Source organism: Heterodontus francisci, chromosome 14, assembly GCF_036365525.1.
Source record: "Heterodontus francisci isolate sHetFra1 chromosome 14, sHetFra1.hap1, whole genome shotgun sequence".
NCBI classification, from domain to species: Eukaryota; Metazoa; Chordata; class Chondrichthyes; order Heterodontiformes; family Heterodontidae; genus Heterodontus; species Heterodontus francisci.
The window spans coordinates 103,648,356-103,666,563 of NC_090384.1; the positions used below are offsets into that span (position 1 = coordinate 103,648,356).

An 18,208-nucleotide genomic window follows, 5' to 3' on the forward strand; every position below is an offset into this window, starting at 1 on the left:
CTAATTGGATGTCCTCGAGCTTGGATTTTAAAGTCTGCTTGTAGGAGGGAGAGAAAATGATAGCCAAATAAGGAGTGCCACATTTCTGGAGTCAACGCCAGTGCAGTAAGCTTATAAACCAAGCACGATAATGTCATCCTGTCTGACTTAACCTCAGAACCTCCTGCAAATATTGACATTTCTGGAGCTGTCTGATTTGAAGATTTGAACCAAAGGCTTAACCAAACGCGCTCACTAGCTTTGATGTTATGATGTGACACACAAGGGTGTGAACACTTTGTGAGCTTGTCTGTAATGATTAGTGGATGCTCCCATTAGGTGTCAGTAGTACTTGTTGAATCTCATTGAGAAGCAAGGGAAGCTTCTGAACTTATTTAAGAATATGTCAGCGTGTTGTCACCTTTGCTTTTATTTCTGTTAGTTCCTCACTTGGGATTTGATTTGGTTACTTTGTGACCATAAAGATTGGCTTTAATTTTCAGAGTTTACAGTAGAATGTCAATCTGAGCAGTTACAAGTTTGAACTGACCAGATAATTGAAGTGTGTATGTTTGGACTCTACCCCAGCAATCATTATTACAGTAAGCACGAGGACAGAATTACTCACTATCATGAGCTTGGGGGTGGAGCAGAGAGCTGTCCATGACGAGTGTTGCAGACTGGCACAAGGTCCAGGACTACGTGCAAAGGGACTCACTGAAGCTTGGGGCAAATGCTGCAAAGGCTCAATGGGGAAAGGCCACTGTGTAAGGTCCTCCCGACATAGTGAACCGAGGGACTGGAACCCGTGTAAAAGCCCCCGGGCTGTATGCACCAAAATATGTTTAGCTGTGTAATGCAAATGTACCATTGCATGTAAAATGGAATGTGAGGAAACTCTCACATTCTGTAACGAAGGAATCTGATTTCTTTTGCAGTTTCTGGAATGTCAAATTGGAACTATTTTGTAATGTATTTTTTTTTACAGATTTTTATGAATAAAGTATATTTTTGGGGAAAAAGGAGCAGATTAAAGAACATGGGTCGACTCTACATTGCCCAATTCTCTCTTACTGTTTCTGTCTCTTCCCCCACCTGTCTCCTTTCCCACTCCTTTCTCCCTTTCCCTCCCCTGCTCCCTCCCACCCTCTCCCTCTCCCCCCCCCCTCCTCTGACTCTCTTTCCCCCTCCTCTCTCCCTCTGCTTGCACTCTCTCCTTCTCCTCCTTCTCTATCCCTTCCCCCTCCAGCCTCACCATCTTTCCCAGCTCCTGCTACTCTTCCCCTGCCGCCCCTCCTGCTCTTCCCCCATCCCTCCTACCCCTCCCACTCCTGTCCTTGTTCCCCCTCTGGCCCTCCTGCTCTTCCCTGTCCTGCCCCTCCCTTCCCTCCCTCCCTTGCACCATCTCTCATCCTTCCCTTTCTCCTCCTCCTCTTGTCTATTCACACCTGCGCATTCATACTCTGACACTTTGCCCTGTGTCTAACATCTGTTCTATAAATAGATTATCTTTACCGTCCTCTTCTCTTTCCCTTGTAGGTCCAGCTCCATATTTTACCATTATTATTTCTTTCTGACCTTTTGTGATTGGCCTGATCTTTGTTGTTTAGATTGATCGAATTCAAACTCCTTCCCACTCTGAATAGTTCTAATCTACACCTTGTGTCCTCTGTTTAACGCAGTTAGTTTTAACATTGACCTAACCTTTTGCAGAGAGCTCTGACATTTACTATTTGAGAATAGTATTTCCCGGTGAAAGCACTTAATACATGTTTGATAAGTATTCACTGATTTTTGGAAGTATTTTGAAGTTTTGGTTTGGTTAATATTTTGATTTTTCTCTCACTCTCCAGGCTGAAGTACAAGATCTTCAGGAACAGCTGACGATAAAAGATGTTGAAATTGAGCGGTTACAGAGTCAACTTTCCTCCAGATCTTCTATACACAGCGACGGCTCGGACAGAGGTAGGAATGGATCTCTCAAAACAACTTCAGCGGTACAACGTAAAAATGGAAAATGCTGGAAAACACTCAGCAGGTCAGGCAGCCTCTGCGAAGAGAGAAACAGTCAACATTTCAAGTTGCAGAATTGTAGACTCATAGAATGATGCACCGAAGGAGACCATTTGACCCATTGTGTCTCTTTGGTAGTGCTAGCCAATTAAGCCCCACTCTCCTCTTTTCCCCATGGCCCTGTAAATGCTTTTCATCAACAGGTGATCTCATTGAAATGTATAAAAGGCTTTAGAGGGCTTGACAGGGTAGATGGTGAGAGGCTGATTCCCCTGGCTGGGAAATCAGGGTATTTAGGACTGAGATGAGCAGGAATTTCTTCACTCAGAGGGTTGTGAATCTTTGGAATTCTCTACCCCAGAGAACTGTGGATGTTCAGTCATTGAGTATATTCAAGACAGAGACCAATAGAATTATGGCCTCTAAGGGAATCAAAGGACATGTGGGTCAGGTGGGAAAATGGAGATCAGCCATGACGTTGAATAGTAGAGCAAGTTCGAGGGACCATATGACCTACTCCTGCTCTTATTTCTTGTGCTTCATCAGGACTCTGTTTCTCTTTCTGTAGATATTGCCTGACTTGCTGAGTATTTCCAGCATTTTCTGTATTTATTCCAGATTTTCAGCATCTGCAAAGGTTTGCTTTTGTTTGAACTGGATAAAGTTGTCCAGTTGTCTTCTATCTGACAGTAACTTCACTATACCGCGATTTAGCCGGGGGGGACGCAGGATTTTGAAGCAACATAGATATCCAGACTTGTTTTGTTTCTTTTTTATTTGCCTGAAGACTGTGGTTTTACAGTTTATTTACCTCTCTGCTTTTCTGTCGTCCTCCTGTCCTGAAGATGTTAACCCCCTTGCTGGGTACGGTTCCATGGGTGCAGGTTACTATTTGGTTTCTGATTCAGATGGCCACTGTCTGCATGTGGGGTCCCAACAAGGGTCACCTTCACCGTAGGGAAGGGGGGCAAATGCTGGGTAATGCCTTTTTTTCATACTCTCCAACCCCAAGAATGCAGTGATGAGTTATTGCTCAACTGGCTCAGATCAGATTTTAAATATGTGGTTTATTGGGTCTCTTTGGCTGATATTTATTAGTGCCTCACCATAAAGTAAAGACTCCCATTTATACCACACCTTTCATTACTTCAGAACATCCCAAAGCGCTTTGCAGCCAATGAAGTACATTTGTAGGGAAATCCAACGGAGAATTTTCGCACAATTTGTCCCACAAACTGCAATGGTATAAATGACCAGATAATCTATTTTAGTCATGTTGGTTGAGTGATAAATATTAACCAGGACACCGGGGAGAACTCCCCTACTCTTCCTCAAAACTAACATGGCTTTTTTTTATATCTGCCCGAGAGAACAGACAGGGCCTTGGTTTAATAATGGGTTGGTGGCGGGGTGGGGGGGGGGCGGGGGGGTCACCACTGGCAGAAACATCACTGGGCCAGCCATATAAATACTGTGGCTAGAAGAGCTGATCAGACACTGGGAATTCTGCAGTGAGTAACTCACCTCCTGACTCCCCAAAGCCTGTCCACCATCTACAAGGCACAAGTCAGGAATGTGATGGAATACTCTCCACTTGCCTGGATGGGTGCAGCTCCAACAACACTCAAGAAGCTCAACACCATCTTGGACAAATCAGCCCACTTGATTGGCACCCCATCCACCACCTTCAACATTCACTCCCTCGACTACTGGTGCACAGTGGCAGCAGTCTGCACCATCTACAAGATGCACTGCAGCAACCTGCCAAGACTCCTTGGACAGCACCGCCCAAATTTAACCTTTGCCTACGGCCCCCACCTTCTCGGGTATGGCAATAAACTGAGCAAATTGCACACCCTAGCCTCCCAAGTAATATTCTGCATGAAGTCCATTATGTTGTTAACCACCAAATTGCAGCAAAATTTTCTAACAGTATAAATTCATTTGCCTTTGAGAATTTATTTCTGTCCATGCAAGGGCTTGTGCACAAACAATGATTGTATTCAGCTGTACAATTCATTGTATTTAAAGTGGTCTCTTGCTGTGTTGTAGGGCTTTGCCACCACGCAACACACTCGGGTCAATTTGCCGCATTCTGAACTGTTTTATTGCTTTAGGAGCATGTGAGTTGTTAGATGAGAAGAGGCTGAGGTCCATCAAATCATTTTCCACCATCCTGGTAATTACATGATCCAATGATAATGGAGTTATTGACCAATCACAGTGATCGATCTCTATCAATGAGTCTACAACAGACCCAAACATGAGGTGAGGAAAAACCCCCAGTGATGGAGAGCTTTGGCAACTATAGCCTAAAGTCACCTGCTCCTCCCAAGCTCGTTACACTCACCACATGTCATGTCTCACATTACTCACAATCTCAAAATGTTGTTTCCTGAAATAAATCTCCTTTGCATTTGAATGAATCGACATTAACATTTCCTCCATCTCCCTAGGGATCCTATTCCATAGATTGCCCACTCGCTCACTGAAATATTGTTTCCGCAGATTAATTTGAATTTAACCCCTTCAAGCACAGGCTGTGTCCTCTGGGTCTGCTGTTCTGGACAAGGTGAAGTAACTTGACCTGATCCACATTATCCCGTCCTTTATAATCCTGAGGACAGGAATCATATTAGATACTGTCTGGTCCTTTTGGTAGCCAGTTCAGTTGCCTGAACCAGTCTGTAATGCTTAAGGTACCATGTCTTAAAATGATTTTTTTAAATCCATCTCTGACCCCTGGGGTTCAATATTGAAGGAAGGTGAAAGGACACAGCCAGGCAAAATCTGTGGCCGTTGAAATAAATGTTTACCAGATGCAGTCAACCTTTCTTCACTTTTAACTCTCTTGGCACTGACTCAAGCACAATGATGATTTAACTATCATTGAACCATGGCTGGGTTTACATGAACAGTGTGAAGCAGACAGGTCAGATAGAGAAAAGGAAGGGTGAACTCTGCCAGACTGTGCTCCCTCATTATATGGGAATGTGACTTTTAAAAATAAATGTAATACCCTTGTGGTTTTAACTACCAGAATAAGCATTGATATTGATATTCCATGAATTTTCTTTATAACCTTTCAAATCTTTCATCAGCATCAATGTTGGGGACGGTTATTGAGGAAAAACAAAATGAAAAAAGGAACAAAAACCTGGAACGATGTGAAACTAGGAATGTGTAAATAAAACTGACCATTTGGCTTCATTAAATAAAAGAGGTCAGGCAGCATCTGTGGAGAGAGAAACAGAGTTAATATTTCAGGTCGATGTCCTTTCATCAGAACTGTGTAAAGTTAGACATGTAACAGGTTTTTTGCAACGGAAAAGGGAGAGGTTGGGAAGGTCTGTGATAGGGTGGAGGGCAGGAGGAGAGAGTAAGTGACAAAAGTGTTGGGGGTGCAGGGCCAAAGGGAGTGGTACTGGAACAGGTAAAGAAACAAAAGATGTGTCTAGCGAGATGTACATTCTGTTTCATTGCTCATTTGCAAATTTGTATTTGACTGCACTTTCTAGGGCTTTGGTTGTGGCTTAGAAATATCTTTGGTTTGTTTTTGTGTTAACTTGGTTTTAATGGAACTGTCTGTCAGCAAATGGATCAAGGAGGAGCTGGTTGGGGGAAAGGGTCACACATTGGATCTTGCACCTCGAAGACCAGGGTTCAAATCTAGCCCTGACTGATGAGATTGCAAGGAGTCAGAACTAAGTTTGGGCAAGTCATAGGCACAGGCTGGTGCTCCAGAACAGCCACTAGGTTGTCACTAATTAGCAATTCTGCAATTCGACAGGGCCTTGGTGAGACCACAGTTGGAGTACTGTGTACAGTTTTGGTCTCCTTACTTAAGGAAGGATATACTTGCCTTCAAGGGAGTGCAATGAATGTTCACTAGACTGGATGAGGGGATTGTCCTTTGATGAGAAATTGAATAGACGAGGCCTATACCCCTCAAGTTTAGAAGAATGAGAGAACTAATTGAAATATATGAAATTGCTAAGGAGGCTTGACAGTGTAGATACTGAGAGGCTGTTTTCCCTGGCTGGGAAGTCTGGAACATGGTTTCATAGTCTCAGAATAAGGGGTCAGCTATTTTGGACTGAGGAGAAATTTCTTCACTCAAAGGGTTGTGAATCTTTGGAATTCTGTATCCCAGGGAGCCTTGGCTGCTCAGTCATTGAGTATATTCAAATAGGGATCGATAGATTTTTGGTTACTCAGGGTATGAAGAGATATAGGGATAGTACCAGAAGGTGGAGTTGAGGTAGAAGATCGGCCATGATCTTGTTGTATTGTGGAGAGTTCATCTGGCCTATTCCTGCTCCTATTTCTTATGTTTGATCACAAGCAGACAGGCTGAAGGAGAAGTAAAGCTAGAAAAATGTAAAACAGCACATGGAATGTGTTTCGAAGCTGAGATAAAACAGCTTGTCTTGGTTCAGTGGAGGGAGTTTTGTCCTGTGGATGGCTGTGTTGTGCCTGATCTATGAGGGCTTGATGCTGACAGAGTAGCTGAAATGGGAATTGTAATCTACAATTTACATGATAAAAGTCCAAGTGACACCGTTTACAATTTAGGGAACTATCCTTTGGATTGTAACCAAAGTAATGTCACCCAGTTCAGATAGATGGTAGAAGATGCCATGTAAGTGTTTGAAGGAGGACAGGAGTGTTCACCCCCACAAGTCTCTTGGCCATAATTCCTTCTAACCAGTATCCTAAAAAGCTGGTCTTTCATTAGTTACGGATTGTGGGATCTTGCTGTGCACCAACTCACCTCCATCACAACAGTTCCTGTACTTTGAAGATATTAATTGGAGTTCAAGCATTTTGGGATGTTTGAGAGATGCAATAAGGCACTATGTAAATACAAAAGTCATTCTTTTTATTCAATATCATACGGCTTGCCTCTTAAAGGAACTGGGGACGTCTGAACTGATTGCTTATCCTTGAAATCTGCTACAAGTTCTACAAAACCTTAAAGGAATTGTTACATTGATTTAGCTGTGACAATTATGATCTAGTCTGAACTGGTTTCAGGTTTTCCCGCAACTCTTTGAAGTTCAGCCAGATCACCCACTTTCGGGAGGCAATGTAGCCATGGTAACAAATTAGAATAACCAAACAGCAGGAGGACATTCAGCCCCTCAAGCCTGGTCTGCCGTTCAGTTAGATCATGGCTAATCTGTATCTTAACTCCGTCTACCCATTTTGGTTCCATGAACCTTAATGCTCTTATACGGCAAATATCTATCAGTCTCAGTTTTGAAATTTTCAATTGACCTCCAGCCTCAAGAGTTTTTTTGAGGGGGGAGAGTTCCAAATTTCCACTCCCCTTTTCATGAAAAAGTGCTTCTTGACATCAGCCCTGAACAGCCCAGCTCTAAGTTTTGGATTATGATCCCTTGTTCTGAATTCTCCCACCAGAGGAAATATTTTTTCTCTTTCGACCATGTCATATCCTTGCAATCATCTTAAACACTTCAATTAGGTCACCCCATAATTTTCTATACTCCTGGGAATACAAGCCTAGTCGATGTAACCTGTCCTGCTAATTTAACCCTTTAACCCAGGTATCATTCTGGTGAATCTGCTCTGCACGGCACTCCCTTCAACGCCAATATCTCCTTCCTGAGATGCACTGCCCTGAACTGAATGCAGCACTTTAGATGGGTTCTGTTCGGAGTTTTATATAGCAGTAGCATAACTTCACCCCCCCCCCCCCTTTATATTCCAGCCCCATTGAAATATAGGCCAACATTCCATTACGTTGTTTTAATTATATTTTATATCTCTCCACTTTTCTAACCTGCAATCCACGCAGCCCAGTGTTGGCCAAGATTTGACGTCGTCTCAACCTGTGCAGCTGTTTCGGGAGAGATGTAATTTCTGATATCATTTTGAAAAACCTTGGGGATAAAAAAAATCCCCAAACCTCAAATCACCACTGTGCAAAAGAAAGTGGGACGGTGAGGCATCGCCCCCTCCCTATCTATGTCGCCTCCTCCAGCCCTACAACCCTCTGAGATCTCTGTGCTCCTCTCGTTCTGGCCTTTTGTGCATCCCCAATTTTAATCAGTGTAACATTGGCGGCCGTGCTTTCAGCCGCCTGGGCCCTAATCTCTGGAATTCCCTCCATAAACCCCTCCGCCTCTCTGCCTCTCTCTCCTCCTTTTAGACACTCCTTAAAACCTACTTCTTCGACCAAGCTTTTTTGGCCATGTATCCTAATATCTCCTTATATGTTTGCGTCAAATTTGTTTGATAATACACCTGTGGGACATTTTACCACATTAAGGCACCATATAAATGCAATTTGTTTGAAGAGGGGATACCATTTGGGAAATTTTGACCTAAGTTAGGTGCTCAGATACATTCCTTGGCATCAGCACATCATTTCCCTATGATTGATATTCATTTCCTACTACTTAGGAACAGCAGTCCCTCTAGCCCATTCTGCCATTCAGTTGGATGATGGCTGGTCTGTACTTCAACTCCATTTACCCACTCTTGCTCCATATCCCTTACTCGAAATAATCTACGTATCCACCTGCTGATGGCTAAGGATAGCTTAAGACCTGCAGGAAGAATGTGCAAACTAAAATAATGAGTGCAATGTTTGAAGTGTTTCAGAAACTCTTGTTGGTAATGACTGGGCAAAGTTAATCGCTAAATGGCAGTTTGTTATTGAGTGGAACAATTATAAAACAAATGAAGCAATTCCTTTCAAGGTACTTTGGGGTGATTCTGGGACCAGGAGCTCCCACTGACGAGCAGGCAATTTTGGGGATAAAATGGGCTTCATGCTGCAGTTCTCCCGCGGGGCGCCCTCAGTGAGGACCGACCATCTTTCCGTCAGCAGCATGTGGTCCTGGAATCACCCGGGTTAATTTTCCCTGTTTGTGGTTTCAACTTTTAATCTTTGCTTTTTACCCACTCTGATCTTCTCCTCCTTACACTGTTCACCTGTGGCATCATAGAGGACATGTATAGGAGAAGGCTCAAGGAAAAACGTAAGCTTTCACCTTCTCTTTGCCAGGGGGTTGGTGGGGAAGTGCAGAGTGGCGGGGGGAGGGGATTTGGGGATGGAGGAGGGGATGTGTTGTAGGACTGGGGAGGTTGGGGTGTGGAGATGTGGGATGGATGGGTGGGGAGTTGTGGTTTGGGAGGGGAGTTTGGGGGTGGGGAGTTGTGGGGGGGTGGAGAGGATGGGGAGTTGTGGGGAGGGGAGTGTGGGGGGGGAAGGGAGAGTGGGCTGGAGAGGGTGGGGAGTTGTGGGTGGGGAAGGGAGGGTGGGGAGTTGTGGGTGGAGAAGGGAGAGTGGGCTGGAGAGGGTGGAGAGGATGGGGAGGGGAGTGTGGGGAGTTGTGGGTGGGGAAGGGAGGGTGGGGAGTTGTGGGTGGGGAATTGTGGGTGCGGAGGTGTCTGCACCTGCAGTGGCGAATGCATGGCAATATTTTATTGCAATATTATCGGCCTGAGACTCCTTTACATTTTTGCTGCTGATGTGTAGAGTTCGATCAAACAAAATGGCAGAATGTCATCATCAAGGTCACTGGTGTGAACTGCAAATGGACATAATCACAGAATAGAATTCGCAAAACAGTGGAGAATCAGTGGGGGCGGCACAATGGCGCAGTGGTTAGCACCGCAGCCTCACAGCTCCAGCGACCCGGGTTCAATTCTGGGTACTGCCTGTGCGGAGTTTGCAAGTTCTCTGTGACTGTGTGGGTTTTCGCCGGGTGCTCTGGTTTCCTCCCAAAGACTTGCAGGTTGATAGATAAATTGGCCGTTATAAATTGCCCCTAGTATAGGTAGGTGGTAGGGGAATTGAGGGAAGGTGGGGATGTGGTAGGAATATGGGATTAATGTAGGATTAGTATAAATGGGTGATTGATGGTCAGCACAGACTCGATGGGCCGAAGGGCCTGTTTCAGTGTTGTATCTCTAAATAAATAAATCTCCCCTAAACCCATTTAACAAGACATAACATGCTTTATTCCAGAGTTACAGTAGTGTAGTGGCCTGGAATTATAATCCGGATAATTTGAGTACAAATCTTGCCTTTTTTTATTCTTTCATGGGATGTGGGCATCGCTGGCTAGGCCAGCATTTGTTGCACATCGCTAATTGCCCTTGAGAAAGTGGTGGTGAGCTGCCTTCTTGAACCGCTGCAGTCCATCTGGTGCAGGCACACACACAATGCTGTTAAGAGAGCGGTCGGAGGGGGATGCTCTAGGATTTTGATTCCATGACGGTGAAGGAACAACAATATAGTTCCAAGTCAGGTTGGTGTGTGGCTTGGAGGGGAGATAGGCGTCTAGCTTTTTGAGTGTTGTTGGAGCTGCACCTATCCAGGCTAGTGGAGAGTATTCCATCACACGCCTGACTTGTGCCTTGTAGATGGTGGACAGGCTTTGGGGAGTCAGGAGGTGAGTTACTCGTCACAGGATTCCTAGCCTCTGATCTGCTCTTGTAGCCACAGTATTTATATGACTGGTCCAGTTAAGCCATGACAGTTTGAGAATTTGAATTGTGTTAAAAAATAATCTGGAAATAAAAAGTTGGTGTCAGTAAAAGTGACCAGGAAGTATTGGATTGTTGTAAAAGCCCAGTTGGTTCCTTAAAGTCCTTTAGGGAAGAAAACCTGCCGTGCTTCCCCAGCCTGGGCCTATATGTGATTCCAGTCCCACAGCAGCCTGTTTGACTCTCACTTGCCCTCTGAAGTGACATAGCGAGACACTCAATTGTATCAAACCCGCTACATCATCATCACTTCCTCAGGATGGAGAATTTACACGGATGACACCAGGAATGCAGGGTTATACCTATCAAGAGAAGATGAACAGGCTGCCTGTCTTTTCTTTTGAAAACAGAAGACTGAGGAGTGACCTAATCAAGGCCTTTAAAATTATGTAGGGTTTTGATGGGGTAGACGCAGAGAGAAAGTATTCATTTGTGGGGAAGGGCAAACTAGAGTCCATTAGTTATAGGATAATCACCAAGGAATTGAATGGGGAATTCAGAAGAAACTTCTTTATCCTGAGTGGTGAAAGTGTGGAACTCAATACCACAAGGAGTATTTGAGAGGAATAGTACAGATTTAAAAAAATTCTTCCATGGGATGTGGGCATTGCTGGCAAGGCCAGCATTTGTTGCCCATCCCTAATTGCCCTTGACAACTGAGTGGTTTGCTAGGCCATTTCAGAGGGCAGTTAAGAGTCAACCACATTGCTGTGGGTCTGGAGTCACATGTAGGCCAGACCAGCTAAGGACGGCAGATTTCCTTCCCTAAAGGACATTAGTGAACCAGATGGGTTTTTATGACAACTGATGATCGTTTCATGGCACCATTACTGAGACTAGCTTTCAATTCCAGATTTTTCATTAATCAATTAAATTTAATTTCCACCACCTGCCATGGTGGGATTTGAGCCTGTGGCATTAGTCTGGGCTTCTGGATTACTAGTTCAGTGCTATTACCATCATGCCAGCATCTCCTCCTGTTTAAGGGGAAACTAGATAAACACATCAGGGAGAACAAAGAACAAAGAAAATTATAGCACAGGAACAGGCCCTTCGGCCCTCCAAGCCTGCCCCGATCCAAATCCTCTATCTAAACCTGTCGCCTATTTTCTAAGGGTCTGTATCTCTTTACTTCCTGCCCATTCATGTATCTGTCTAGATACATCTTAAAAGACGCTATCGTGCCCGCGTCTACCACCTCCGCTGGTAATGCGTTCCATGCACCCACCACCCTCTGCGTAAAGAACTTTCCACGCATATCCCCCCTAAACTTTTCCCCTCTCACTTTGAACTCGTGACCCCTAGTAATTGAATCCCCCACTCTGGGAAAAAGCTTCTTGCTATCCACCCTGTCTGTACCTCTCATGATTTTGTACACCTCAATCAGGTCCCCCCTCAACCTCCGTCTTTCTAATGAAAATAATCCTAATCTACTCAACCTCTCTTCATAGCTAGCGCCCTCCATACCAGGCAACATCCTGGTGAATCTCCTCTGCACCCTCTCCAAAGCATCCACATCCTTTTGGTAATGTGGCGATCAGAACTGCACGCAGTATTCCAAATGTGGCCGAACCAAAGTCCTATACAACTGTAACATGACCTGCCAACTCTTGTACTCAATACCCCGTCCGATGAAGGAAAGCATGCCGTATGCGTTCTTGACCACTCTATTGACCTGCGTTGCCACCTTCAGGGAACAATGGACCTGAACACCCAAATCTCTCTGTACATCAATTTTCCCCAGGACTTTTCCATTTACTGTATAGTTCACTCTTGAATTGGATCTTCCAAAATGCATCACCTCGCATTTGCCCTGATTGAACTCCATCTGCCATTTCTCTGCCCAACTCTCCAGTCTATCTATATTCTGCTGTATTCTCTGACAGTCCCCTTCAGTATCTGCTACTCCACCAATCTTAGTGTCGTCTGCAAACTTGCTAATCAGACCACCTATACTTTCCTCCAAATCATTTATGTATATCACAAACAACAGTGGTCCCAGCACGGATCCCTGTGGAACACCACTGGTCACACGTCTCCATTTTGAGAAACTCCCTTCCACTGCTACTCTCTGTCTCCTGTTGCCCAGCCAGTTCTTTATCCATCTAGCTAGTACACCTTGGACCCCATGCGCCTTCACTTTCTCCATCAGCCTACCATGGGGAACCTTATCAAACGCCTTACTGAAGTCCATGTATATGACATCTACAGCCCTTCCCTCATCAATCAACTTTGTCACTTCCTCAAAGAATTCTATTAAGTTGGTAAGACATGACCTTCCCTGCACAAAACCATGTTGCCTATCACTGATAAGCCCATTTTCTTCCAGATGGGAATAGATCCTATCCCTCAGTATCTTCTCCAGCAGCTTCCCTACCACTGACGTCAGGCTCACCGGTCTATAATTACCTGGATTTTCCCTGCTACCCTTCTTAAGCAAGGGGACAACATTAGCAATTCTCCAGTCCTCCGGGACCTCACCCGTGTTTAAGGATGTTGCAAAGATATCTGTTAAGGCCCCAACTATTTCCTCTCTCGCTTCCCTCAGTAACCTGGGATAGATCCCATCCGGACCTGGGGACTTGTCCACCTTAATGCCTTTTAGAATACCCAACACTTCCTCCCTCCTTATGCCGACTTGACCTAGAGTAATCAAACATCTGTCCCTAACTTCAACATCCGTCATGTCCCTCTCCTCGGTGAATACCGATGCAAAGGACTCGTTTAGAATCTCACCCATTTTCTCTGACTCCACGCATAACTTTCCTCCTTTGTCCTTGAGTGGGCCAATCCTTTCTCTAGTTACCCTCTTGCTCCTTATATATGAATAAAAGGCTTTGGGATTTTCCTTAACCCTGTTTGCTAAAGATATTTCATGACCCCTTTTAGCCCTCTTAATTCCTCGTTTCAGATTGCGCTACAATCCCGATATTCTTTCAAAGATTCGTCTTTCTTCAGCCGCCTAGACCTTATGTGTGCTTCCTTTTTCCTCTTAGCTAGTCTCACAATTTCACCTGTCATCCATGGTTCCCTAATCTTGCCATTTCTACCCCGCATTTTCACAGGAACATGTCTCTCCTGAACGCTAATCAACCCCTCTTTAAAAGCCGACCACATATCACATATGGATTTACCTTCAAACAGCTGCTCCCAATCTACATTCCCCAGCTCCTGCCGAATTTTGGTATAGTTGGCCTTCCCCCAATTTAGCACTCTTCCTTTAGGACCACTCTCGTCTTTGTCCATGAGTATTCTAAAACTTACGGAATTGTGATCACTATTCCCAAAGTAGTCCCCTACTGAAACGTCAACCACCTGGCCCGGCTCATTTCCCAACACCAGATCCAGTATGGCCCCTTCCCGAGTTGGACTATTTACATACTGCTCTAGAAAACCCTCCTGGATGCTCCTTACAAATTCTGCTCCATCTAGACCTCTAACATTAAGTGAATCCCAGTCAATGTTGGGAAAATTAAAATCTCCTATCACCACCACCCTGTTGCTCCTACAGCTTTCCATAATCTGTTTACATATTTGTACCTCTATCTCACGCTCGCTGTTGGGAGGCCTGTAGTACAGCCCCAACATTGTTACCGCACCCTTCCTATTTCTGAGTTCTGCCCATATTGCCTCACAGCTCGAGTCCTCCATAGTGCCTTCCTTCAGCACAGCTGTGATATCCTCTTTGACCAGTAATGCAACTCCTCCACCCCTTTTACCTCCCTCTCTATCCCGCCTGAAGCATCGATATCTTGGGATATTTAGTTGCCAATCATGCCCTTCCCTTAACCAAGTCTCAGTAATAGCAATAACATCATACTCCCAGGTACTAATCCAAGCCCTAAGTTCATCTGCCTTACCTGCTACACTTCTTGCATTAAAACAAATACACCTCAGACCACCAGTCCCTTTGCTTTCATCATCTGCTCCCTGCCTACTCTTTCCCTTAGTCACGCTGACTTCATTATCTAGTTCCTTACAGGCTTTAGTTACTACATCCTTACTCTCCACTGACCTCATTTGGTTCCCATCCCCCTGCCACATTAGTTTAAACCCTCCCCAACAGCGTTAGCAAAAGCACCCCCAAGGACATTGGTTCCAGTCCGGCCCAGGTGTAGACCGTCCAATTTGTAATAGTCCCACCTCCCCCAGAACCGGTTCCAATGTCCCAAAAATCTGAACCCCTCCCTCCTACACCATCTCTCAAGCCACGCATTCATCCTGACTATTCTTTCATTTCTACTCTGACTATCACGTGGCACTGGTAGCAATCCTGAGATTACTACCTCTGAGGTCCTACTTTTTAACTTGGCTCCTAACTCCCTAAATTCTGCTTGGAGGACCTCATCCTGTTTTTTACCTATATCATTGGTGCCTATGTGCACAATGACAACTGGCTGTTCACCCTCCCCCTTCAGAATGTTCTGCAGCCGATCTGAGACATCCCTGACCCGTGCACCTGGGAGGCAACATACCATTCGAGAGTCTCGTTTTCGACCACAGAACCGCCTATCTACTCCCCTTACAATCGAATCCCCTATGACTATCGCCCTTCCACTCTTTTTCCCGGAAGGGAATGGAAGGATATGCTGATAGAGATGCGGAAGGATGTGAGGGGACTGGAATGGAGCATGGACTAGTTGGTCCGAATGGCCTGTTTCTGTGCTGTATATCCTATATAATCCTGTATATGTAATGTAATAAATGCCATCTTTACCAGCGACACCCACATCCTGAGAATGAATGCAAACATAACCTAAAAACCCTGGGTCTAATTTATAAGTGCACAGAATCCTGTGCACAAAGGTTTCAGAATCCCTCACAGTAAAAATAAATTGTTCCATTTACCCACCTTGTGAATCATTGGCTCCTGAAATATCCTTATTTTTAAGGAGGGCATAGAGGAAAGAACTTGAGGTTAAAAAAAAATTACCCTGCTGGGATGAGGAGAAAGAGAAGATCAATTTTGCAATGCAAATACACTGTGCATATTTAAATTGCCAGCCTCACTCTTTTGTTCCTTCCAAAACGTTTGTGGCATGTTATCCTTCTCGGTTTCCTTTCCGTCCCAGCCTTTAACCTGGTGTCTCACTCAGTGGCTGTTGAAACTGCTACCAGAGAGCTTTGAAGTTCACTACCCTCATGTGATGCTAACAGCTGGGGGGTTTGGGGAACACTGGAACAGGAGGAGGCCATTCAGCCCCTCAAGCCTGTTCTGCTATTCCATGAGATCATTTCTGGCACAGGCACATCATTTCACTTTGAATTAAGGTTAAGGGATGACCTGAAAAGATCTTCAAAATTATAGTGGGTTATAAAAGACAAATAGTACTTGTCTCTGCTGATTAACAAGGCGATAATGAAAAGTTTGAAATCTGAACAGATTTGCAGGAAGGCCGAGTAGAAAAAGAATCTTAATACAAAATGTGGTTATTTATTCATTCATGGGATGTGGGCTGTGTTGGCATTTATTGGCAAGCATTTATTGTGCCATTTCCTGCCACAAGCCATTGTTGAGGCAGAGTCTGTGAATTCTTTTTCAAGCAGCTAACTAATAACACCTTTTTAAGAAGAGGAGTTTAAAGGTTATGGGGTACAAGCAGGAAACTGGAATTCAACTCGTTGGGCCATGTCGAGATTGAATGCAGCACAGGGTGGAGCCAAATGGCCTGCTTCGGTTGCTGGAATGTTCTAAGATTCGCTGGCATCCCGGGATGTGGCCACAGTTGAGTGTAGCATTAAAGTTAAGAGCTGAAAGGGGGCTTTTACTGGCAAGTGTGAAAGCAGAGTGGCCAAAACTTGCCTCTGCTCGTCTAAAACTCTGCCCGCGTCCTTAGTCACATCAAACCCTGTTCCCCTGTGCTCGCTGACCTGCGTTGGCTCCTGGTTAAGCAACGCCTCAATTTTAAAATTCACATCCTTATTTTCAAATCCCTTCATAGCCTCGCCCCTCCCTATCTCTGTAACCTCCTCATGCCCCACCACCCTCTGAGATCTCTGTGCTCAGCTAATTCTGGCCTCTTGCCACATTCCTGATTTTAATTGCTGCACCATTGGTGTCCGTATCTTCATCTGTCTGGACCCTAAGCTCCGGAGTTCCCTCCCTTAACCCCTCTGACTGTCTGTCTCTCTTGCTTCAAGACGGTCCTTAAGACCTACCTCTTTGACCAAGATTTTGGCCATCTCCCCTAATATCGCCTTATGTGGCTTGGTGTCTAATTTTGTTTTATAACGCTCTTGTGATGCACCTTGGGACATTAAAGGTGCAATATAAATATAAGTTGTTGTAGCTATGTTTAGTGCGAGGTTAAAAAAAAAAGTTGGTAAGCAAGTAGTAACTGACAGCCAAATAAAAACGAGGTATTTCCATCTGTGAAACCTCATTAGCGATCTGCAGACAACATGGCCAAAGAGCAGTAAAGGGTTAAATGTGGACTGTCACTCTGCTGTAATTTTGGTTTCGTTTTGAGGTTTTGGTTTTACCCAAGTTTGACTAAAGTTCCCTGAAGTGCTCCTTTCAGAGTCCAGTTTAAATCCAACTCCCAATCCCAGGACGCCATCCATTCATTGACTCTTCTGTATTTATTCATTGGTTTCATGACTAGAACCAAACTTTCTTGGTGATGGTGACTGCTTTTGGCGTTAGTTTCTCAGTGGCTGCTAATGTTTTATTGGTTAAAAACATTTAATTGCACAATCTATCAAAGGATTAAAAAAATTGCAATCCCAGTGTGCCCTGAAGTCTGACAAGTCTCTAGAAACATGTGTGAAAGTGCTGTTCTTCCCTTGTTTCCCTCACCTTTTGATATAATTCCTCACTTTCCTGCCAACTCCAACTTGGCAGAGGGAATTTCCATTGGGAACTGTGCACAGTCAAAGGATATGAAGAACCTCCGTCATTTTCACACCTCACCAAATTGTAACTGTCTGACGTGTGAGTTTGTTTGAAGTTTACTTTAATCAGCCCTCCAGACCTCAAGCCAGCGTGGTTGCCCCCAGTATTTCATTTCTATTTTTACTGGCCAGTTTCCATGGAGACTGCTGCTATTGACAGTCTAACCTTCCTGCTGTGCGTGTTGGCATTGTATCATTAGACACACATCCAGGACTTGCATGTGCGAATGAATTCTTAAGTCCATCCAAAATTTTTGTGATGTATGAATGCCAACACAATAGGGACAGGGGTAGGCCGTCCAGCCACGAGATCCTGTTCTGTCATTCAGTCAGGTCAAGTCCTATCTGTACCTCAACTTCATTAACCCACGTTTGATCCATCTCCTTCGATACACTTACACAACAAAAAATCTATCAATCTCAGTCTTTAAAGCTTCAGTTGGCCCCCAAAATCCACATTCTCTTGGGGGAGAAAGTTCCGGATGTCCACTAGCCTCTGATTGCCCTCCTGAATGGTCTAGCTCTAATTTTAAGATTATAACCCTATCAAATCCCTGGATTGTTTGAAACATTTAAAATTTAAGGGAATACTAGCCATGTTTAAACAGCCTGTCCTCATAATTTAATCCTGTAAGCCCCGGTATCTGACGAATCTGCGCTGTACCCCCTCCCCTCTAAGACTAAAAGTGTGGCGTCCAATTAGAGTTAGGACTAGTGAATTTATGTTGTACATGCTCAGTGAACGTGAATGTCCTTTCTTTAATTGGGTATTCAAAACCACACACAGTCGTCCTTAACT

The 18,208-nt window shown here is 44.5% G+C and overlaps 1 protein-coding gene across 14 annotated transcripts in view; it reads left to right on the forward strand.

Moving 5' to 3' along the window:
* The window catches only part of ppfibp2b (PPFIA binding protein 2b), a 279,873-nt gene that overhangs the window by 205,741 nt on the left and 55,924 nt on the right, over window positions 1–18,208 (forward strand). For 12 of the 14 annotated variants that reach the window (XM_068046641.1, XM_068046639.1, XM_068046644.1 and 9 more), the window contains 2 exons: window positions 1,833–1,944; window positions 8,970–9,002. In XM_068046641.1, the coding sequence (XP_067902742.1) occupies window positions 1,833–1,944; window positions 8,970–9,002 (145 nt within the window). The remainder of the gene's footprint in view (window positions 1–1,832; window positions 1,945–8,969; window positions 9,003–18,208) is intronic. The other 2 variants (XM_068046643.1, XM_068046649.1) reach the window with 1 other exon arrangement.